The sequence below is a fragment of the Carassius auratus genome, unplaced genomic scaffold (assembly GCF_003368295.1).
Source record: "Carassius auratus strain Wakin unplaced genomic scaffold, ASM336829v1 scaf_tig00010086, whole genome shotgun sequence".
Lineage (NCBI taxonomy): Eukaryota > Metazoa > Chordata > Actinopteri > Cypriniformes > Cyprinidae > Carassius > Carassius auratus.
In genome coordinates this window covers 50,068-74,740 of record NW_020524105.1, presented here as the reverse complement: position 1 = coordinate 74,740, position 24,673 = coordinate 50,068, and the positions used below count along the sequence as shown (strand labels likewise).

General features: G+C 37.9%; 3 protein-coding genes across 4 annotated transcripts; 1 reads left to right on the top strand and 2 right to left on the bottom strand.

The window, feature by feature from the left end:
• Nucleotides 1-9,378: 9,378 nt before the first annotated feature.
• On the bottom strand, nucleotides 9,379-13,464 carry LOC113072750 (hydroxysteroid 11-beta-dehydrogenase 1-like protein). The gene is made up of 6 exons (XM_026245714.1): nucleotides 13,069-13,464; nucleotides 11,425-11,555; nucleotides 11,142-11,345; nucleotides 10,845-10,938; nucleotides 10,591-10,756; nucleotides 9,379-10,068 (listed from the first exon to the last, which is right to left on the bottom strand). Exons 1-6 carry the CDS (start codon nucleotides 13,151-13,153, stop codon nucleotides 9,855-9,857), a joined length of 894 nt encoding a protein of 297 aa, XP_026101499.1. The 5' UTR covers nucleotides 13,154-13,464; the 3' UTR covers nucleotides 9,379-9,854.
• A 408-nt stretch (nucleotides 13,465-13,872) lies between these two features.
• LOC113072749 (MICOS complex subunit MIC13-like) lies at nucleotides 13,873-17,517 on the top strand. 2 transcript variants are annotated; one of them, XM_026245713.1, is made up of 4 exons: nucleotides 13,873-14,051; nucleotides 14,507-14,663; nucleotides 15,194-15,245; nucleotides 17,142-17,517. In XM_026245713.1, the coding sequence occupies exons 1-4, from the start codon at nucleotides 14,023-14,025 to the stop codon at nucleotides 17,237-17,239; spliced, it is 336 nt and encodes a 111-aa protein (XP_026101498.1). In that variant the 5' UTR covers nucleotides 13,873-14,022; the 3' UTR covers nucleotides 17,240-17,517. The 2 variants fall into 2 exon arrangements, with proteins under 2 accessions (XP_026101498.1, XP_026101497.1); XM_026245712.1 differs by having other exon boundaries at nucleotides 13,879-13,962.
• A 3,532-nt stretch (nucleotides 17,518-21,049) lies between these two features.
• Nucleotides 21,050-22,437, bottom strand: LOC113072747 (granzyme K-like). Its single transcript, XM_026245711.1, has 5 exons — nucleotides 22,371-22,437; nucleotides 22,117-22,264; nucleotides 21,827-21,962; nucleotides 21,473-21,745; nucleotides 21,050-21,254 (listed from the first exon to the last, which is right to left on the bottom strand). The coding sequence occupies exons 1-5, from the start codon at nucleotides 22,426-22,428 to the stop codon at nucleotides 21,096-21,098; spliced, it is 774 nt and encodes a 257-aa protein (XP_026101496.1). The 5' UTR covers nucleotides 22,429-22,437; the 3' UTR covers nucleotides 21,050-21,095.
• Nucleotides 22,438-24,673: the final 2,236 nt, after the last annotated feature.

The window sequence follows — 24,673 nt, the reverse complement described above, 5'->3', positions numbered from 1 at the left end:
GCGATTCTTCTCATCTGCTTCTTTGTTTGTTTCGGCAGACCCCAACAATTCCATCTGTTCCTATGCGCAGTCTATAAGGGGCGTCAGGAGTAGAGGGGGCTACCTGTTAACAGTTGTGCTTTTATTCCAGGCACCCCAGGGAGGCAGCAGGCACGGTCCGTCGCTGCTTAAAGACTTGGCTATGGAGCCAGAAACACATCTGGTCCGTTTGAGTCGTGCAGATGCTGCTTGGAAGCATCTCCATCTCAACGAACCGTCTGAAAGAATACGGCGCATGTAATAATGAGCTCTTTCTCTTCAAATGGTCTCATCGTCAGAGCATTTGGATCGAGATGAGGCACTTTCAACAGGAATATAATCTGGAACGAATTGAGCAAATTGTAACTCTGACTGGCAAATCTCACGTTCCCAGTCTCTTTTCATGTAAACTGGCTGAAATACTGCGAAAGGCCAAAGTTCTCAGCATATGCATGGCAAAAATCCAAAATGTGTTCAGTGACAAATTGAAGGGCCATTATCAGCCATTGTTTTTCCTGATCTGAAGGCCATATTAATACTGAATGAATTCCCATGCTAGCCTGAGCTAATCCATACTGTTTAAAACTGACAGGGTTTGTCTGGTAAATGTGTCCAAGATTATTTTTTACCATTGACAACCACAAAAGTAGCCATGAGTTTTGGCTTTTTTTTTTCAATGAATAAGTGTGAATTTGAATTGTCGCACACAAGATCTTGCGGGTGTTTCTTAAGAGGGACGCACAGTTCCATGTGGCCCTGGAGAGCCATGAAGGCGGAACTGAGCCATTCCTGGTCCAGTCCAGACAGAAGGGCCTGTCTGGAATGCAATGTGTTGGCCATCTGCAGACGGATGTTCACAGCCACTCTCCAAAGACCAAACACTCGCCTGAGAAAGTCCACATCAGAACATCGGATGGTGGCAGCTGCCCAATTTTGTCATCTTCTCGCTGTTCATCTAAGAGCGTAAAATGTGGAAACTCATTCTTTGGTTGATTTATTGATTTAGCAATCAGTCCGAACCATCTGCTCGCATGAAAACTAGGTCATGGTGAAAGCCGAGGACACAACAGCAAAGGTTTTGTCCAAGAAATATGCGACTTTTATCAACACCGAGTTCATCAGGACACGCTCGGGTGACGGAACGAGGATGGAAGAAGATGAAAGACTTGCACTTTCTCTCTGATCCTTTGGTTCGCTCTTATTGTCTCCTCAGCATTCTCCTGAGATGAGGGTTATGGACTAGAGAGGTTGAATTTGGCTGCACTCCAGCCACATCTGCTCTACTGCTGTTGCACTTCTCTCTCTTGTATTTTTACACTTACCGCTCTCGTTTTTTCCAGCGTGTGCACACACTTTTTCAGGCTTTAGCAAGACACTAATGACACGTTGCCTATGGATTAGAATTGAACCATGGCATTCATTCATTTCCTGATTCAGTTAGGTAGATGGCAGGATACAAATGGTTCACTTAATACGTTTGAGAATGCCTTATGAATGTAGTATATTGTAATCTATTTATTTATTTATTTCACTTCTTATATTTCTGTCTTTGAAGCTGTAGGCTACCATTTCTTTCCTTTTCATTATTTATTTATTTTTAAGACCAACATGTAACTTTTTAAAAACAACGTTCTTCAACCGTTGAAGGCAACCAACATATAAAGATACACCTTAATTAAGGTACAAATACGTACAGTACAGTAAAGAGAGTTCAGCAGCTCTGTGTGAATGAATAGAGGATGAATAACAAGGACTTGCTGAACAGATGGACGTGTGTGTACTGTATGTCTGTTAGGAAGGGAGCTAAAGCTGGGAAAAGAAGAGTAAAAACAAGGCCCTGTCAATTAGTTGCATCTAATCAGTGACTGTTTAATAAGACACATCTCTCACTCTCTCTCTCTCCAGTACTGCACTGCGCTTGAACCTGCCCTGGATGCCAACAGCAGACAATTATAAACCTCGTGAGGCGCTCACTGCACAGAGAGGGGGGACGGACGGAGTCGCGCACTGAACTCCTGACCCTCTTCACACACCAAGCGTCTGTTGTGGACTCCGGGAGGTGCAAGATGGGTCACAGCAAGCTGTGAAGGGGAGACCGGAGCTGGGGGAGACTGGGGCATTGGAGGGAGGCATAGAGAGGGGGTGGATGGAGGGAAACAGTAGCTACTGTGTAGAGAGATTACCCTGCTACTGTGCCACCATCAAAGCCACAACTGCGATGGAGTATATGTATGCCATATCATCTGCAGACAAGTCGGTGATCGGATCATTTATGTTCTGCAATGGCTATTTGCTGTACTTTAGGTTCATATTACTAAAGGAATAATTCACCCACTAGGGGTATTACTGAAAAAAATAAAAAAAATAAATCAGTATTTGCTTGTGTGAGCCACAGACCTTATTTTCAGCATTTAAAGGGACGGTTCACCCAAAAACTCTGTCATTAATTACTCACCCTCATGTCGTTCAAAACACATAAGACCTTCATTAATCCTTGGAGCACAATTTAAGATATTTTTGATGAAATCTGAGAGCGTTTGCCCCTGCATAGACATCAACTCAACTGGAACATTCAAGACCCAGAAAGGTAGTATGGACATTGATAAAATAGTCCATGTGTCAGTGGTTTAACCGTTATATTCATGTTATGAAGCTACGAGAATACTTTTTGAATACTCTTTGACCTTACTCAACAATTTCTCTTTTGTGTCAGACTTTGACGCACGTTCACAACATGCATGCATGTGCATTCCTCTGTTTGTAAACAAGGCGCAGTGTATTCGCGTTCTACATCAGAACGCCAGTTCCCTGCATCAACAGCATCACACAAATGCATCATGGTACTCTCCTGAATGGCGGCGGAGTCTGAACCAGAAGAGAAGAAATTGTTGAATAAAGTTCACAAAAAGTATTCTTTACAGCTTCACAACGTAATGGTTGAACCATTTATGTCACTAAGACTATTTTAACAATGTCCTTACTGCTTTTCTGGGCCTTGAACGTGTCAGTCGAGTTGCTGTCTGAGGGTCTTTTATCAAAAACATCTCAAATTGTTTTCCGAAGATGGTTTACAGGTTTTAAACGACATGAGGGTGAGTAATTAATGACAGAATTTAAATTTTTGGTTTAACTAACCCTTTAAAACCAACCCATATGAAAAACAAAACAAACAAACACATTGACTAAAGAACGATGAAACTGGAAATGTTAAAATGCGCATTTCCAGTTTGGACTACATAAATTTCTCATCCCTAAAGCACTTTATAATTTGTATTTAATTTAATTTTTATCATGAGGATGCCCATTTTTGGGTGAACTATCCCTTTAAGAAGTGAACTCTGCATGGAATGGCTTTTTAATGTTTCGTTATTCTCATCAGTAGGGGGCAATCTTAAAATGTATGATAAAAAGTGAATATTAAGTGGAAATATCAGCATTAAAAGCTCAGTAAGCAGTAAGCGACAATTTCCATGTTGACATACACTAAGTCTTAGCTACAATTTTGCCCTTTTCCCTCTATTATTTTTAGGTGGTAATCAACAACATATTAGAGCTTAACTAAGCCTATGTATTGTCTGTTTTCTTTTTTTTATGTGAAGAGTTCACTCCCACAAAGTTCACATAATTATCTCACAAATCATCATAAATCAGTTCACAGCTGCGTCTTTGTAAGTCCAAAGCCAATGGCAGGGGATGCAGTGTAGTCTGAACAATTTCAGGGTCATCTTTAAGAAAAACAACAGGTTGCCCATGAAAGGTTCGAGTGTGTATGTGTGTGGGACACAGTGCCTTCATGCATAAATGTATGAATACACGCGGTCAAAAGTCACGGAACAAGATGTGAATAAGATACCAAATTGGTAGATCCTGTGCAATTGCTTTTTACGCCGTCATTTGCATACACTTTGAAATTCGTCTTCTGGGGGAACCGCTGCCAGATGTTGGATATTTTCTTTAATCATTTCCATTGGTCCGCTCTCCAGCTGACAAGCCGTCTTCAACCGACCATCTCTATGTTTGTCTCTAAGTTGTATGTAAAGATTAAGCTATGTGTGTGTGTATATATATATATATATATATATATATATATATATATATATATATATATATGTATGTATGTATGTATGTATGTATGTATGTTTGTTTTTCCTCTTTCTTCTCTGTTTGACCTTCACATCACCCTCTGTCTCCTGAGTCACTGCGCCAAACAACACTTGTCGACCAACCGCTCTCTCTGTCTGTAGCTTTGTCTTTCTTTCAGACTCTTTCTATCTTCTCCTCCTCACCTTCCTGAAGAGGTCAGATAGGCCCCAGACAAGCAGACACAGCGCTTCACACGACACACACTTGGGAAATTCCAGCCCGGCACAAAAACAGATGCAAGAGGAAGAGAAAATGCATATTTTGTCTCTTTGAATCCAGCACTGAAGATCTAGTTGTCCCTGTCACATGTTAAAAAGACTGATTTCTATTAGTCTTAGAAATATAGGTTGTATTTACATAGTTTAGATTTATTAATTGAGCAAATATGTATGTGGGTATCTAATTGGAAAATCTTAGTATACAGTTTTTGGGGGTTTTACACTATATATTCACCTGATAAAGTCTAATTTAAAATAATGGTCTAACCATTTTTTTTCATGGTCACTACAATTACATACTCTGCAGTTCACTGTCATCAGCAAAATGTCATGGGTTTAGACTCAAGACTAGACAAGGTTAATTTGAGGTCACATTTTCCTTTTATACCGTGATCTTCACTGATGATCAACTGATCCCTCATTGACTGTGAAGGATGTCCAGACTGGAGACGTGGGCATGTTCAAGGGTTTAACCCCATTTGCCCTCTCTTTTATTTAGCCTGTTGATTTATGAGACCAGGGAAAGAAGAGAAACAGTCATGTCACTGCTATACAATTCACAAAACCAGCTTGGTGACACCCACTGAAGCCTCCAGTAGGTACAGTACAGTAAGTGCGTTGCTGCTTCACGTATTTGCAGACATTGATGTGTGATTGCTAGGGTGCTCAATGTTACTTTGTTAGTAATGGCCATAAGTCATCTTTCATCAAATGTGATATTCTTAGATTTTAGTCAGTTTTACTCTGTTCAGAATGAAATCTAATTTTAGTCACCAGTGCAAAACATGCGAAATTATAATAGGGAATAATTTACGCTACGTTTCAATATTGTACGAAGACAAATTGAAAAATATTGTAATGCTAGCAATCCTATTCTGACTAGCATGTGATGCATAAATATATTATTAGTCTCACATAGGATGTGTTTGAGCCAATTAACGTAAATGAAAATTAGCCCATAAATTACTCACCCTCAAGTCATTTTAGGTGTATATGACTTTTTTTTCTTTCAGACGAATCCAGTCAGAATTATATTAGAAGAAAATCATATACACCTAGGATGACTTGAGGGTGAGTAATTTATATTCTGGGGTTAACTAACCCAAAAATGAAGTTGATTCACTGTTACGCTTTTATGTCGGGTGGATTCTGATTGGCTGTCAATATTTTTCATCATTTAACATCTAGAAATTTTTTTTGGAAGCGATCTCAAGGATATCATTGGCTTTACTTTGCCATTATCATTGTGGTTGTGGTGTAGACTCAGTTATTCTTTTGAATTAAAGTGATATAACTATTGTTACTGTCGTTGGTGTGAACAGGCCTTTACAGTGGCCAGACGTTTAGTCAGTTCAACCCCTTAGTAATTGGGTTGTGTTCAAAATGCTTACCAAACACCACTAACTAAAGGAAGCCTCAGTTTTATATTTATTTTTTAGATTGCTCTCCTTTAACCATTCACCCCACCACAATGACAACCCCTACCCTGCCTCTTTCCTCTGCTCCAAACAAAATTCTTTGGAAAGTCATCTTATATCACCCTTTGAACGTGCATTGAACTGTAAAACCGCCCCATTGGAAACAAAATAAAGGGATTGAGGATAGGAGGAGAGAGAGGGATGGGGGAGGGCGGCGAAGGAGGAGAATTATAATTCTTTGCAGGCCTTTGGTATTAACCCAAACACCATCGCTGTCAGCGGCTCTGGGAGGGAAGCGCAAGGGCCAAACATTCAGTGTTAATTGGCACTTTGTAAGCTCCGAGCCTTCCCTTTGTGAAAGGTGGAGGGGATAGAAGATGGGGGGAGAAGAGAGAGAGATATAGAGAAAAGGCCAGTTCTTGTTCTTGCTGGGCCTTGTTGAGGGTATTTACGGTTCACTTCTCATTCTTTGTTAATTGGTCTTTCTCTCCTTTATGGAGAAAAAGAGACAGGGAGAGAAAGAAGAATTCATCTAACCCCCACCCTGCCACCCATGTGCCCCCCAAAACGGGGGGAAAGAGAAGAGCTAGGGTACAGAAAGATGCGTAATTGTGCATGGGACTTCATTAAGCCCAGATACAGGGAGAAAACATGTCCAAATAATGCCCGCAAACACATTCAGACTCATGACAGATGCCCCCTAATTTAATCAATACATCACCACAAATACAAGCCAACAGACAACCACACAAATGTTTCCTGGTGCTAGCATGAAAAAACAACAAATAAGCCCAAATATCCTTTTGTTGTTCGCCACATCCAATGAAGTACAATCACCGTCTGGAAACTCACCCTAAAACCTGTGCTTAAAGGTATAGTAAGACAGCGAGTTGATAGAACCATTCAAGGGTGCATTTCCCAAAAGCATATGGTCGCAAGTTCTGTCGTTTATCAGCGTGGTTCAACGATTCAGTGTTTCGCGAAAACAGTTCTAACAAACATTCGCAAACAGTGTCGCAAACTTACGGTATGGTTGGAAAACAGCTCTCGACCTGCAGAAGCATAGTTTCTTGTTACTAAGACATAAGGGCTTAAATAAATATGCTCTTGGGCACAGTAAACAAGCTAACATGTAAAAAAAACTCCATTCCATTTAATCTAAATATAAATCCATTTCAATCTATGTATTTTGGCATGTCCTCAATAAGATACATGACATGCATGTGATGTAATTAACAATGGCCCTGTTGTCGAACTAATGTGGTTCAAAAGATGGAAATGTGACCGTGTTCGGGAAACAGTCATGAATAGTTCATTTCTACAACACTGCATCATACTATGGTGGAATCAGCGAGTAACATGGCTGTACGGGAAATGCACCCCAGCAGGGTTGCCAGGTTTTCACAACAAAACCATAGCCCACCTTTAGCCCAAAACTAGCCTGATCGCCTTTCGAGCGGGGTCTCCCATTAAAAATCACGTTCCGGGGGGTAAAATATATGATTTTTGGCAGGGTTCCCCAATGAAATACATTTCAGAGGCTAAATATCGAATGATTTGGGTCACTTCAGCCCGCGGACATGAAAACAACCCGCCGCAACCGTGTTTAAGTGGTCGCCGTGATTTTGTCTAGTAAGACATTTTCCTGGATCAACATTACTGTCCAAAAATACAGGTTTAACCCAATCTCTTCCTCTAAACCTAACCTTGCCCATAATTTATTCCTAAAATCAGAGGGAAATGATAGCTGATTAACAAGGGTGTAGAAGCACCTAATCCTGATTGCCTAAATAAGCCTAAAACTGACATTTGCTGAAAAGTTACCTCTCAATTCTGATTGGTTGACTGGAAACATGTTGTACTTGGTAAAATCCCGCTCACCATGTTAAAGTAACCCAATCCCGCTGGAAAACCACAGACTTGGCAACACTGCACTCTAGACTGATTTTGTAAATTATACAATTAACAATTATTTATAAATCAGTCATTGCTACATCTGACAGACAGAGAGACAGAGAGACAGACAGATAGATAGATAGATAGATAGATAGATAGATAGATAGATAGATAGATAGATACTCACACAGAAACTCACACAGACCCCAAGTGTGTGTTTGGGTCTGAGTGAAGAGTCCTAATTAGAAGAAGGGAGGTAAAGGGTTGCTGCTTTGGCCCGCTTCACAGCTCTTGTGGCCTCTTCCTCTGCTCCGCTGAGTGTGTAAACAATAACAGTGGCCGCTCTGAAAGGACACAGGTGTCAACCATTGTGTGCTTTTTGAAAAGCATGGAGAAAAAGAGGTTATAAGGCTAGAGGGGGGGCTAACACACCCTTTTCATCTAACTGCAAACAGCCCCTCCTGCGTCTCACTGCTTGACTAGTATTGTCTCACATGCAGTGAACAGGAAATCTGGGTCCAGAACAACCGCGGTTCTGTTTCTAGATTCTGCTAATTGGGAACACTGGGGGGCTTTTTAAAAACTGGATCTTGGAGGTTACATTTTAAGATTTTGCTTAGATGCATTTAAAGTGTTTCTTTTTTTTTCTTCTTAAGATTTTAAAATGTTTGGATAGCATGGAAATATATTGTAGTGAAACAAATCTGACTGGATCAATGCCTATTTAGACAGACAGCACGTTAAATCAATAAATTAATAATTCAAACTATTTGTGAACTGAATCATCCGGTTTATTGAATAGATCCAAACAATTGTTTCATGAATCAGATAGACAGACAGACAGATAGATAGATAGTTCACTTCATGGTGATGTTGGAGAGGGTGGGGGATTTATTGCTCAGCATTAGGAGTCCTAATCTGTTGCAGGTGTTGCTGGCTGCTATCCCAGCCAGCCGGGCCGTTCCTTCCCCCCGAGGCCCCATCATGAGAGTGTATGTGGGCATGTGTGGGTGTGTGTCTGAGAGAGAAGGGGAAAGTGTTTGTGTAATGTGTAAGGCAGTGCGCATTGAGTACAAGGAGGTTCTGGCTTTGATTTCTCCTCTTAAACCCAGTCAAGTACATGAGAATTGATACAGCCTGGCTTCATTTCAGATCATCTAGCTCTTCTGTGAATTTTGATATACTGTGACCCACCCGTGATAATTGCAGGGAATTAATGTGGAGCATCTCTCTAATGAAGGACTCACTCAGAAGAGAAAAGTCTTAATCTTGGCGGTCGTACAACCTAACCACCTCATGGACGAACTTTTGAGACGATGAAAGGGGAACACGTGCAAGTAAAAGAGTTCGTGGTCGCTATTGTCAAGAGACTGCTGCCCTCTTTCGGACATATTGTGTTATAACATCCAAATGCACTGGTGCAGCAATTTTTTTTTGAGGTTTAACGCAACTCAGTGTTGTAATTATACATTTAAATGTGTGATAGTAGTAAGTAAATCAAAGCAGATTTTGAGTTCGCGTTATCCCATTTGCATAATTTGCGGGTACTAAAACTCATAGAGTGTGCCTTTATGGACGCAATTCCTTGTCTAAAACACCATAAATGTTTTGAAACTTCTCATTATCTAATGTACGCTGTGAATGTTACATTTTGTCAGCAGTAAAACTCAGGCGGCAAGCTTTTATTGGAACGTCTTTATTGTCGAGTCTATACAAGATATTCGCCTCAGACACATGGATAATGTGTGTAACTGATAAGAAAATATGAGGTAAGTTCAGAGTGCTTTACATTAAGTAGTTTAGTATACACACAAACATAGTTTAAAGTCCTGATTACATAAAATATATGGGTTTTAACAAACTTTACAAACAGCTTCTGCCAAAATGTGCATACAGTTTGTGAACAGGCGAAATACACAATGTTTAAACTCTTTTAAGCTTTACAGCAGCAATATGTTCTTGGTAATGTACTACAAATCACCTTAATCATGGAATATTTCTCAGTAGGTTAAATGTTATTTCATCATAAAGCTTTATTTTTGATCTTTAACAACAGGGAGAAGAACTGATCACCCTCATGAGCACCATTGGCTTGGTGTGTGTCAAAGCACATGCGCTAATGGCTAATGCTCTGCTCCACACATAGATTTCGATGAATCTGTCAGCTTCCAGTAACTGGGTCCTTATCAACTTGCGGATTATATGTGTAGGAGTTTTGAATCGCTTGATCCCTAAAGTAGGGGAACCAGTCTCTGAAGAGACAGGCGTAGAAGGTGTACCAAGGGTAAAAGGTCTCAGATTGTCGAGACGCTCCAGCTTCGATAATGTTCCAGGCGGCCTCTTGTGCAGGGTAGGCAGTCATATTGATGTAACCTCTGCATTAAACACATAAGAAATATGAAGAATGAGCCTTTTATCAGCAACTCAAGGTAATGTCTGATACTGTTTGAGTTGCATAAGTGTTAAATATGACCACAAATTAGACTGTTTGCCAATTTGTTTGTTAGTAAGTAGTACTGAGCTAGCACCACTAGGCAAAATTGAAACCCTACCATTTTAAACGCTGTTAAATTTGAACTTTTTTTGTTCCTTTTCACTTTTGTATTTTTTTGTTTTATATTTTTGTACAGTATACTGCCATCTACTGGCCTGGGTGCATGAAGTTTGTTTAATAATTTTTGGCGCTTTATGTTGTTTGATTCCTTTTAATGGTGTTTTGTCCTACACTAGAGGTATGTATATATGTAGCCCTCCCACAAGTTTCTAAAAATTACTTTTTAATTCTCATCTAAAAGTTTTTCATGAGAAGAATTTGAGTCCAGTTTTAATTAACTGTAAAGCTGCATTGCATTTATTAGCATAGATAACCAAAGATCTTGATGTTAGCATGTTCTTACTTGATTTTCTCCATGGCGCTATCTGTGTCGATCAGGCCGAGTGTGCAGATGGTTATGGACACATTGCTTTTTTGCATAGCTAGCTCATGCTGCAGGCCTCCAAAGAAACCGTTGAGTGCAAACTTTGTTGCGGCATACGGCAAAGCAAAGGGGCCGCATATTTTTCCTGCGGAAAAGAGTTGGGCGTTATTCCAAACATCTTTTTGTTTGTTAAACCAGTGACAATTGTGAGAAAAGTGTAATATTTTCATCACCTAGCAGGGAAGAAACAACAACTATTGATCCGTTACTCTTTTCAAGAGTAGGCAAAGCTTTCTGTGTCATCTGTGCATAACTAAGAAAATTCACCTATAAGAATTGAATGACAAATCAATCACATGTTTTAGTTGTATGGCATCAAATGTAACCCAAATATTAAAATAATGAAGTGTGATTGAGATTTGAGAACTACATTGCTTTTACAGTATGTCCTTTTTGGTACACATTCATTTTTGGGGGAACTAACAAAGTCACTGTTGTCGATACAAATTGTTTTCATTGTGATTCTACACCTCTAGCAGCCATCGTGTGTGCTCCACGTCTCCATCCCACATTCTGTACGGACTGGGCCCGATGTGGTTCAGAACCAAGTAATCCAGACCCCCAAGCTGTTCGATGGCGTACTGCACCACGCTTTCAGCATCGGAGGCGCTCGCCATGTCCGCAGGGATGAACAAGGCCCGTTGAGCCCCCATTTCCAAGCACTTACTCACAACCTGAGTTGAGATGAACGAAGCGATCAGAAATTTCCGTGAATCGTGTAAATGATGAATGAAAGATGAAAACCCAACTGACTTGTTTTAGGACATTTTCTCTCCTCGCCGTGATAACGAGTTGGGCTCCTAAACGGGCATAGTGGTACGCCAACTGCTCGCCGATGCCAGTACTGGCACCAGTCACCAGCACCCTGGCACCTTTCAAGGACTCTGAAAAAGACATAGTTCATATGATGTTGACAATGGAGCCATTCACAAGGAGTGTTTTTCAAACATGTCTGTCTAGCACGTTCATGTAGAAAAACAATAGAAATAAAATAGAAACAGCCCTTAACACGACCAATGCATTAAAAGTCAATAGAACTGATGCTGTTTTCATGCCACTAAACAGGATGCAAAACATAACCAACATAGCTTTAAATTGTCGCTTAGATGGCCTTTTGGTTGATTTCTTGGCCGATGAAATCTGCTATGGAGTCGAGAACTCCAACCGCCAATCTGATGGCATGGTTAGGCGAGAGTATAAATAGAAAAATAACAGTCATTGCATAGAAACGCCTCATAATGCCATAATGGTGTATTTAATGTCAATAAAGGTCAAATGACAAATCCAGCTTTCTAGGTTTATCAGTTTGTTAAAAGATTTTATGTATGGCCTTTTCCCATTAGTCACGTCGATTGAGGGTAGCAAGTTACATTAAACTTCTCCAATAGCCTCTCTGTACTCCAACAAACGCTCTGTGGTAAAACTGATTAGTCTGAGGGCAAAATAAGGCAGTACAACTGCTGCAGGAGAGAGATGTTCCTTTGCTCGTCAGTGTCACACATCCTTTACTGTATACATGTCATTGTGGCCATGTAAATTAAAGCCATGACTGATTCTTGGTAGGGTTTGTGGCAAAATCCCTCAATATTTACACATGAGAAAATATGTGATGATCTGTGGGACACTTTCATAATCATCATGCAAGTTCTTGTTGATGACCATCAAATGTTGGACATCAATTATTATCTCATACTCAAAGCAGAAAATCAGTTTTCAGTTATCTAAATGGGAGATTATCAATTCTATATTAAAACTGTTACGAATTCCCAGTTTAACAGAGACCAGGTCATGTTTCTTTCTTAAACACACTCGTCTATTCACTATGATGGTGCAACACACAACATTAAAAACAATAGCTAGCTAGCAAAATGGCATAATGCATATCTATTTATTCACACAATTGTTATCTTGCCTTGCACAACACAGCTGATTATAATATCTCAAAGTGACACAAAAAGATAACAATAAATGGCATGACTTGTTAGTACTTAGTTATGTACTTTATTGCTAGTTAATATTGGTTTGTATTGTATTTTCCTACACAGTGTTTATGCTGAATTTGAATGCAGGCTATATTTGATAATTTCTGGGAAAAATAAATAAAATATTTATTATTTTGTGGAATAAAACCGTATGATACCTGGGTTTTGCTGAATATATTAAAATAATTTAAAGAGGGAATAATGTCCCATTTCAAAATGATTACACAATAGAGTACAGCCTTAAGAGTATTAGGTCAACCACAAATCTTGCCAGAAGAAAGGAAGAGAACAACTATTCTTCCTAAATCCTGGTTTGACTAATCACGGGTTTTGCACATGACTTATATGGTATGACAGGTTATACGATTAATACATTTTATTACACGTAGACGAACAGAAAGGTAATTCAGCTCACCCTTATTAAATGACGGAGCACTCCATCGAAGCGCAATGAAAGCAACGCATATGCTGCCCAGCAACAACTTGGCATAAAGATTCATTTGAGGAGAGCTGTGGAAGATTAAAATGAACAGAAGTATGCAGCTGAACCGATCAACTGTCGAAAATCAGTGCTATAACCGAACCAGCAGAGCCGGATCATATGTGTGTCAAAAGCATAAAAGGCGGAGTCGTAACATAGTTCAATACGATTTATGTGGTGCAAATAATCTTGTGAGCAATAAATGCACACTGTATGTTTTATAACCGGGATATTAACAACCGTTATAGTTATTATTTAAATGTTTATTTTTAATCCAGCGTATGTTTTAATTTGTGTGCGTGTGTGTTTCTAAAATGCAGAACAAAATGACGGAAATAAAACCCAAAAGTCAGGTTAGGCTATACTACATGGTTAAACTAACGAGTATGCAATTTTTTTTTGGCGTTGAAGTTAATTGAAGTAATGTTATCCTGTTAACTTTTAATCCCAATATCACATTTAATTAATATTTGAATGATAAACAATTAATAATAATACTGAAACAAATCAGCTGACATTAAGTTCAGCGAGTTGTTGTGGCGGCACATTCATCAAATAAATAACACCACAAGTCTATTAAAGTAACTGGTCTGCTTTAAAATCGTTTATGTACTTATTTTTTTTTTTCAAATTAACTTACTTATATCGCATTTATCTTTTTTTTATTATTATTTACGCGACGCTTATTTTGTCGAACGTGCGGATAGTGAAAGTCTGCATTCAAAACGAACTTCAATGCTAGCACAGCAGTTCGTGCTGCTGGAGCATAGTGCTGAAGCAAATGCACTTGTCAGTGAAGTTCGCTGTCAAGATAAAGCAACATATCCTGTAAAGCAGGGTTTTAGTTCACCGTTTTGTGCTATTTAGCATAGCTTAACTTTTAGGACCATGGCTGCCAAAATTTTGCCTGTAGTCAAGTTAGTATTATTGCGTTGTTGTATATGCAGCTAATTAGCAGTTAGCATACAAGTGTCAGTTTGGGCTTGAGAGTTATGCTGATTGATATATTTTGTGCATTATTATATTTTATATAGTTTTAAATATATGTATTAGTTATAAATTAAATAAGAATGTGTTTAAATAGGTTAAGAAGAGTTACTCTGCTATTAATTAGCAAGAAGATATGCAGTGAAAGCAATATGACATGAAATATTGGCTTTTTGTTTTGAATTTCAGTTAATCTAAAACGTTACTATACTTTAATATATATATATATATATATATATATATATATATATATATATATATATATATATATATTTTATTCTTTTCATAATAACTAATGTAACGTTAGATGGCAAACATCTCTACTGTTTATCTCACTGTGGTTTTTGACTTCGAATGACTGAATTTGTGTTGATGTTTGCTTCAGGTTTGCAACAAAACTTACCCTTGCAGGTGGCGCCCTTTATGTTGCCTATGATTCAGGGCTTCTTGGAAATGGTAAAGAGGGATCTGTCGCCTTGGGACGAGCTAAAGATGCCTTCCCACCTGCTGTGGAGGAGTGGATGAAGTATTTCGGCTTCCAGGTATGAGAAGTTCTGAAACCGAGTTTATTAATGAAACCGAAAGTAGAGCCTTTGACTTTTGATGCGGTGTAAGGGGATTTAAAGTAAGATATAATATAAGCACTGAAGTCATCAATGTGAACTTACCTGATATTTATTTACAAAGCTGTGACAGCAGGTATAAGAATACACTAGAATACATTGAAGACCGGATACTGAAAATGCAGCTTTGCATTGCAGGAATAAATTACATTTTAGAATATATTCCAATAGAAAACATTTAAATTGTAATAATATTTAACAATAATTTTGTTTTACTTTATTTGCTTTTAAATAAATGCAGCCTTGGTGAGCATAAGCTTTTAAAACATTAAAGAAACTTTTACTGACCTCATACTGTAGAATGGTAGTATATGACTATTTTTATAACTGATGTGTAATACTGACCAGATACTTCTTATGGTGCTGTCTGTGTGGTATTATTCTGTGTTGTTTTAAGTCGCTTTATTTGAATGTTTTAGTTTTGTTTTTGTTTTTGTGGAATATTTTAGCTTCCTGCCACGCCCAAAATTGAGTTCTCACCACTGGATGCATGGAACTCAGGTAAATAATAATGTATTTGGTGAAAGATTAGTTAGAAAGTTAGTATATAATCAGTTTTTACCACACACATAATGTAAACATAATATATATATATATGTGTGTGTGCGTGTGTGTGTGTGAAGAGTTTGGTTCCAAAACCAAACCGGTTTCCGCCCAAATCAGTATCGTTTCTGGTCGATATTGAAAAGTTATTTTTTAATTTTATGCAAAATGCGATATATGCAGAGTTATTAGGTCATGTTTTCTCCCTTTTTTTCCAAACCGCGAATAGTGCCAGTCTCCCTTTTTTGAAGAATCCTATATATCCGCTCATCCAATCACAACGCACCATTCCACGCTCTGTAAACAGTAACAGCCAATCACAGCGCACCATTCCACACACTCTAGACAGTAATGGATACACTATTTGAATACACTCTGCATCTTAGTCTTAAGCTGCCTTTCCACTGCACATGACATTCTGACACGATTGTCGCATTTCTAGTGGCAATCACGCTGAACTTTCAAACCTGTCATGCAGCAACCGTTACTTCTGCATATTCACTATGGTAAAATGTATAATTTTAATTAATGTTTGGATATATATGAATGCATCGTCACAAATCAGATGACCACCCAAAATAAAAACAGTACCATATTTTCCGCACTATAAGGTGCACTTAAAAGCCTTTAATTTTCTCAAAAAACGACAGTGTGCCTTATAATCTGTCAAAATGTTGACATTCCGTTTATCACAGCTCCATCTAGTGGCTGCATAAAACAAACCCAGTCAAACGTTTGACTGCAGTATCTTCTATTCTATGCGCTTTATAATCCAGTGCGCCCTATATATGAAAACAGATCTAAAATTATATGTTTCTATAATCCGGTGTGCCTTATAGTGCGGAAAATACGGTACTGTTTTATGGGCTAATCAACGTAAATAATGATTTAATAATTATAAAATAATTATTTTCTGCCATAATCATTCTAAAGCATCATTTCACAGAAATAGTGTTAAAATAATAATGTTGAAGTGAAGAAAATATTGGTAATTCTGACCTCGCACCGATAGGTTTGAGTTGTTTTTATTAGAATACATCACATTCAGTCGGGCGGTCGCATATGGTCTAGCCGCAGAAGTTAAAATTTTTCAATGCATCCGAAGCTCAAATCAGATCCGAAATTTCCACATATGCATATGATCGGAAATCCACGCACTACTTTCCATTGGAAATGAATAACTTCCGGTCTGTTGCTTGTCGTTTGTTGGAGACAGTGGAAAGGAAGCTCTACTCCTCTAATTTGTACTTTGTGATCAACAAACAAGGGCTGCACGATTAATCGCATGTGATTGTCATGCACATCTCTTCAGTAAAGCTGATTCTGTGATTAATAGTACCAGTAAATCTCCATCACAGGCTTTTAGATGGAGCGACATTTAATACACAGAGCCGTGGATCACTGACAAGCTGTACTATATCACGTTCAGTGGATAAATTGCATTTGATTCTAAATGTGATATTGCATCGCTTGTCAGTTTAAGTGTCTTTATTAATGCCATTTATGTTCTTGTTAATATAACATATAGCACTAGTCAACTAAAAGAATCTAGCATGGCAAAGATGAATGCACTTCTGGAAGTTGAATGTAAGGGAAAAATCATTTTGGAATTTCTGTGGTTTAATGTGATGTTGTTCATTTTCTTGTTCATGATGACATTTTCTTTTATTGCTGTAATTAATTTATAGCATTAACAAGATGACCCATTGAATTAATTTCGGGAGTGATGACTGATGGATTTATATTTAGTCCAGTGCCTGTATATAATTATTGATTATGATGTAATATAATTAGTATTGACCAAGTTCAGAGGCTGCCAATGTATCCTTATGATAACTTAATTTTTTCACTCAGGGGTCCAGAAGTCTTTCCATGCCCTATCAGTCGCCCCGTCCACAGCTAGTGACTACACCAAACAAGGCCTCCAGTACGTTAAAGACCTCACAAAATGAGCATTTACAACTTTAAAACGAGTAAAAGTTGCTATTTGAAACATTTCAGTGGATGAGACTTACTCACTTCAAGAATATGTGCATATATGTCACAGACTAAATTCCGTTTTGAGGAACAAAAAGTAGAATGATTAAAAAATATGAATATAATAATGGTATTGTTTATTCAGTTTTTTTCCCCTTTGGTAACAGTTGTAAAGCTTTGAGAGGAGTCAAAAATAATTTGAAGATCATAATATAAGTGTTATCTATATGTGTATTGTTATTCAAGTCTCTTATTTATTTAAGAAATCTCTTCCTGGGAGTGTTCTGTTCTGGTTTAGATGATTCAAGGTGATTTTCCCCTTGAATCATCTGAAATGCACCCGTTTGTATAGGCACTAAAGGACTGCAACTGAGTTTTGGAGAGTTTATAATTCCATGTTGCTCTGTTTAATGTAAAATAAACAATGTCAAATATTTTGTGGGATGTAGTTATTCTGCATGACTCCGTTTGCTTACAATTACTAATTTTGTAATAGCTGGTTGCTTACAAGTCCATTGAAGTTTAGCTTGGACTCTATAGAAGTTCTAACCATGTGACAGCATTACTTAGTAACACCTCTCAGCTTTACCACACAGTAATGCTGCATTCATGTTGAGAAGGACCCCAGCTCTTTTCTGCACCTCTTGACTCATTTTGAAAGTTTCTGTATGCGTCGTTCTTACCAGAGCACGTTGATTAAAGAACGTGTATGTGGGTGGAAACATTAGGGGTTTGTGGGTTTAGTGCATTGTGGCCTACGTCCGGTAAACTGAGGAAATGCAGCGAATGACAAGAACCAGGTGTGGGCGATAAGACGAAAATCTCATATCTTAATCTACGATCTTATCACGATTGTTTTCAATGCTGATTTTAAAGAGAGTTTTGCAAGTTACTGAGAGAAGTACAAACAGTAGTCTACTAGCACAACTAATAAAAGTAAAGTGTCGTCAAGCTTATTAAGGACTACAATAATTTCTATAAAAGCTTCTAAATCACAATGAGTGATTTTTCTTTTTTTTTACATTATCGGGACAACAGCAGGTTTATTAGGCTAGTATCACTTTCGGAACTAATGCACACACCTATAATTATATACTGACACACAGCTTAGTTTCTCCCAGCTATTTACATTCACCAAGATGTAACCTACTTGTGTTGACTAGAATATTAGCCAAGTCGGGCATTTTGACACATTTTCTTGTATGTCGAGTTAAACGCAGCCCAAAATAAACTTTGCATGTCCGTTTTCAACTCCGAGAGAGCTGCGCGGATGTATTTACATACAGAAATAAACATGACATGTTTATAGGACATAAAAGATCACCAACGATCACAATAGAAAAGCATCCCCCCTAATGAGAACTTCTGTTGTTGAGTGACTCATGTGATGGCAAATGTTCTTTCTGGAGCAATTCCTTCTCTCTCTTCTTAAAATTTTCTTCAACCTTGTTTGCTTCATGCAACAACATTTTTGTGACTAATAAAAATCTTTAAATAAAACTGAGACTTAATGTCCTTCAATGAATGGAGTTCTTTGCTATAAAGATTTTTATTCACCTTGACAAATCAATTGCTTGTGTCTCCAGGATTTATTATTTTTTGAAGGCATGCAAGTGTCTTTTCAAACGTTTTATTAGGGCCCGAGCACTGCAGTGCGAGGACCCTATCGGAATTGCTCCGTTTTATTTTTGCAGTTTTGCATCTATTTCTGGTGAACTAGACAGTTGTGTAACTTAGGAAGTGGTGAACTTTAGCAGTGGTTGAGAATCAAACAGCCCCCCTAACTAGTTTCGCTCTTTTTGAAGTGGAGCTTTAGAAAGGAAAAATGCAAAGTCATTGTTTATTGAGTTTTTGTTGTCCGTAGCAGCTGATCATTTTCTTGATCCACTCTTTGTATTTAGAAATTTCAGTGTTAACATTGGGAATATTTGGGTAGTCACAGTTTTGTGACAGGTTGAAAGAGACAATCCCCACTGCTGTCCCACTGCACACCAGCTGTCCACCCGAATAACCCTGAAATAACAATGCGTTTGAGATCAATTAACGGACTCATTTTTATTGAGCTCAAAGGAATTATGAATAGTCTTCAAAATATTGATTAAGACTTACCTGGCAAGCACCACTTTTGGTCTCGAAACCCCCAGTACACAGGACATTGTTGGGGAGTATTACTCCCACTTTTTTCCACATGGTCTGGCAGATGGAGGAGTTGATGGTCACAGTCATGTTACCACTTTACTCATAGCATATTTAATAATTGCCTATTTTCAACCATTTCGTTGAACACCAAACATATTCCAGGTTAACTAAAGGCTTTCCTTTTATCGCAGTGTGTGGCCGTGAGCACGTAGCTCCGGTGGATCAGGAATCCTCCTCATCTGTGTTTTCCATCAGTCTGCACTGATGCCATGTTCTTTTTGGCCTTTTTTGCCATGATGATATCAGCTCCAAATGTTCCTAATCAAGCAAATATTCATGTTTGAGCTAACAGAAAACATTTCAGTTTTGTAATCAGTAAAGCATTAGTTTGCTTACAAGTGAAACGCAAGCTCATCAAAGCTACTGAAAGCAACAGGCTGTATGCTGCTTTCATTTTGATGAGATGCTGCTGGTAAGACCACCACGGAGGTCTCTACCACAAGACACATCCTGAAAGTCAATGATGATGCAAAATGCAGAATTTGCAATTTTGCTGCAAATACATCTCACTTTTCTTGAATACAAGATCTTCTCCACCATATCTTGGTAAAACTGATGTATTTCTGGTGAAGATTCATTTCTTTGGCTGCATTGCTCTCGACTATTCATGATGGAATTATTTGATTCCTCTCTTGGTTTGATCAAACATGTTTTTTGTAATGGCTTATTTTCAGTTGTATAGTAGAATCTTTCTAGATTTTTTTTTCACAGATAGATGCAGCACACATCATAAATAGGGAGTCCCAGATTTGGCAAATAATTTTTTTTTTTTTTTTTTTTGGTAAACTATAGGATATGTTTACTAAATATCACCTAGAATGAAACATTGCTTTTAAACACCTATGTCTTTATCACTGCTTTATATGGTAACTTTTGGTCTGCCACTTTGTGGTCTTGACCTTCTTTGAAGTTTTCAGTTGCAACACTCAGGCTCTTACCATGACCCTGTTGTTGTATGGGCCATTCTACAGAATTGGTCCAAACTGTTGTCCCATGACCAAAAAACACATTTAGAAAGCATTTGATAAGATCCCTCTATTATCTACTGAAACCCACAATCATATTTAAAATCTAAATAAGCTTAATATATATAAAATCATAATTTATTTGGGTGTTTTCAATTGGGAGGTGGGCAAGACGTTTCCAACTCTGACTTTGAACCAATTCTGTAGAATGGCCCATTTATGTATTTTTTTATTCTTAGAAAATAAAAACACAAAAATGTGAGTTTAAAATTTTAGTATCATCAAAAAAATAATAAAAATAAATAATGCACAATCAACCCATATTTAATGTTAAACTCCTGCTTTTACCCACCTTTTGCTGGAAGAAAATGTACTCATTTTGTACCCTTCTGATGGAAAATGTCATTTCAAATGTGTGTATCAAACCAAAATTCAGTCACAGGCATCTGATGTATCCATCCCTGATTTACTAGGTCCATGTATAAATGTGTTTTTAATGTAACCCATTATGTACACGAAAGCATGGAAATTTTTCTCATAAACAACAATCTGCATGCATAGAGGTGGTAATTGTGGAAATACAGAGACAAGCCATCAGCAAAACTATTTTATTTGGTCAGTATTGTATGATTAAGCATAAGTTGCAAGTGCTGTGGACACAGAAATCTTAAGTTTCTTTTTTCTTCATCATTGCTTTGATCCAACGTGCATGTTTCCAAACTTCAGTGTAGATATTCGGTACATCAGGATATTTACACTTCTTTATGTTGAAGGAAACAATGCCCACTGCCACTGAATTACACACCAACGGGCCTCCAGAATCACCCTACAAGAAAATATGTGAAGAAGATGTTTAATAGAAGAGCATTGAACCATCCCTAGTCCAAAACAAAAAAAAAAATACTACTATACATTTATGTGTATATGAAGATGAGGCTGTGGCTAGTTGTCACACTTTTTATTATTCTTAATTGTCTCAAAACCTTATAGTTTATACACTTAAGCCATTGTGACAACCTGCCTGTCTCTCTTGTATATTCTTACCAAGCACACTCCACTGTTCTGTTTATATCCTCCAGCACAGATGACGTTTGGTGGAAGTTGTGTGATGTTTTCTTTGTATTTCTTCCATGCTTCCTTGCAGTCCCGGATGTCAACAGTTGTTACATTCAAGGCCAAAAGGTCATTAACAAATTCACGCTGTTTAGTGGAACCCCATCCAGCAACCAAGCACTGGGTATTGCTTTTAACACTGTAATGTTGATGTGGGATTTTCCCCGTCTTCAGCTTTCCTCCCAAAACTACTTTCCTGGAAATCTGAAAATGCAAATACTTCGTTATTAAATGTGCATGTCATCTTGTGAAAATTTCATTACAACTCAATACGCGTTTCTTTACCTTAAGAAGCATGATGTCATCTCCCATCTTAAAGTTTTTAAATGTTTTTGGTATAAATTGGCGAACAACATCAAATCTTTTTAGATTTTTGCTTGGAGAAATATTATGGTCGCCAACAACGACTGTCATCTCTTCACTGGAATACAATAAATCGGAGGGAGTCAAACTAACATTCTAATGAATTGTTCAATCGCCAATCAGAATTTACTCATTTCAAAGTTTTTTCTTTTTTTTCAAGAGCATAGATATTTAATTTAGTGATAAACATGGCTCCAAAATGAATAACTTACCTTGCACAGTGTGCAGCTGTGAGCACATATTGAGGATGTATCAGAAATCCTCCACATAGATGTTTTTTATTTTTCTGCACTGAGACCATGTATTGCAAGGAATTTTTTAAAGCTTTTTTCCCATTGATTATGTCATCTCCAGCCACAACTATTGAATAAACAAGACAGAGATAACTATAAACTCAAATAATAGTCCCTATAATGGCACAAGTGTGATGTTTTGAGGATTAAGAATTACTAATGAAAGAAGCTACCTGTGATGTGCAGTGTAGTCACAGCTGTAGCAAAAAGAATCGCAGTGAAGCCTGTCATTGTGGAACAATGAAAATGTGTCACTGACTTTCTAACTACTCAGTGTAAAAGGGCAAGCCTCCCTTAACACAGCAAACCACAGCATTTCCTGTATGTTTCTTCTGTTAAAAGGGTCATATGACGTTGCTAAAAAGAACATTATTTTGTGTATTTGGTGTAATGCATTGGTTTTATGCGGCTTAAGGTTAAAAAAAACATTATTTTCCACATACTGTACATTATTGTTTCTCCTCTGTGCCCCGCCTTTCTGAAACGTGTCGATTTTTACAAAGCTCATCATTCGGAAAAAGCAAGGTGTGCTCTGATTGGCCAGCTATCTAGTGCGTTGTGATCAGCCAAATACCTCAAGTGTGTTATAGAAATGTTACACCCCTTACCATACTGTGATGCCGTCTCATGGCACGACCAGACAAAACCAATAAAACCCATTACAAACGAGGCATTTTCTGCATCCAGTGGGGATGTAATTATATGATTATAATGACTACTGTATACAGTTTTTTGTGTTGCGTATTGCGCTGCGCAAACATAAAACCATGTCTGCATCTTTGATCAGAGAAACGACAACAAGCGCTTCCCTACACGGCTCAAAACTTGTGTTTGAATCATCAGTGGCAAATCCTTTAAATATAAAAAACTTACCTACTGTGAGTCAAAAGCGCCCCAGATTGTTCATGCAAAGTTGGAATTGCCTCACTTTATAGAAACTGACACCGGCATTGTAGGCTACTCTCTCAGGAAACAGTCCTCGTCCTTAAAAAAATTGTAAACTGAATATTTGGGTTGAACTGTTCTGTGTAAATACAACTTACCCACTGATTTCTAATTGTGTCCTCTTTTGGAAGGCCAAACAAAGTAAAAATACTAGAGCGAGAATCAAAGTTACGCCTTCTTTCTTTGTGTGAACATTTGGGCATCGTTATGCAAATCTTCCCACATAGTGAGGTAGACATGTGGGAGTGTGTTAGAATGAGCCATTTTAGGAGGGGGCGTAGTTGACCCCTTAACTTTGATAAAGAATATCTCTGGATTTGAGACTTTATTTTTTGCAAATTTATAGATCTTCTTTGTGCACCAAGAGCTTGTAACACTCCAAAGAGAAATGATATGACCCCTTTAATTAAACATAAAGTGTGAAAAGTATTATGATAAAATGAGGATTCCTGTTAATTCACCTAAAAATTTTAATTGTCATAATTTTCTCATCATCATGTCATTCCAAACCTGTAATATTTTATTTCTTCTGTGGAACACATACTTCGAAATACTGTTTTTCCATACAATAAAAGTGAATGCATTCCAAAATCAACACTGGCCCCCATTGACATTGTCCATTGTATAGACATTTTCCATAGAAAAAATAAAGTCATGAGGGTCAGTAAATGATGACATTTATTTTGTGGTGAATTTTCCATTCAATTCTATAAATAGTGCATTTTAGGTGGATTTTCCTGATGGGTACAAACACTTTGGCTCTGTCAAAACATTGCTAGCTTGCTTGAAAACCCTGACAAGCTTAGCACAACAGTGGTTCCATCATGAGGCAGTGGCATATGATGAGGGTGTTTTGAGAAACCTGTGTGAATATATATATACTTATTATTTTATGCATATTCACTTAGGACTGTTAGCTCGCCACTTGAATTTATTATTATTATTATTTTAATCTGTGGTGAGTCTGTGATGACCTTGCATAGGTATCAGAATTTCTTTTTTTAGACGTGTCTGCAAACTAGACTTTCTCACAGACTGTCTGACCACATGCAATGAGCTCGACCCCCACAGGAAACTAGGCCTGCTGAGAACAGTTGACACCAATCTATCCACAGAAAAGATTTTGGAGCTTGTCACATCAGTCAAGTTTTATTCAATTAATTCAATTATGAAATGAGCTTGAAATATTCACACACATAAGCAGACTTGAAGTTTATTCATCAAGTTCTTACTTCACACCTTCAAGAACAGCATTTATCCATTTTAGATATTTGGAAATCTTGGTGTAGACGTTTGGAAGATTAGGTGAGTCACAGTTGTTTTTCTCATAGAATGAAACCACACCGACTGCGACATTATTGCACACCAACGGTCCTCCAGAATCCCCCTGAGAAAAGTCATGAAAGTGCAGGGCATGAATAAAATGTAACTGTCAAACTATTTGTGATTAATCCAGAATATTATTTGTACCTGGCAAAATCCTCCACGACCGCCTGCACACACCATACGTGAGGTGGAGTAATTTTTTCCC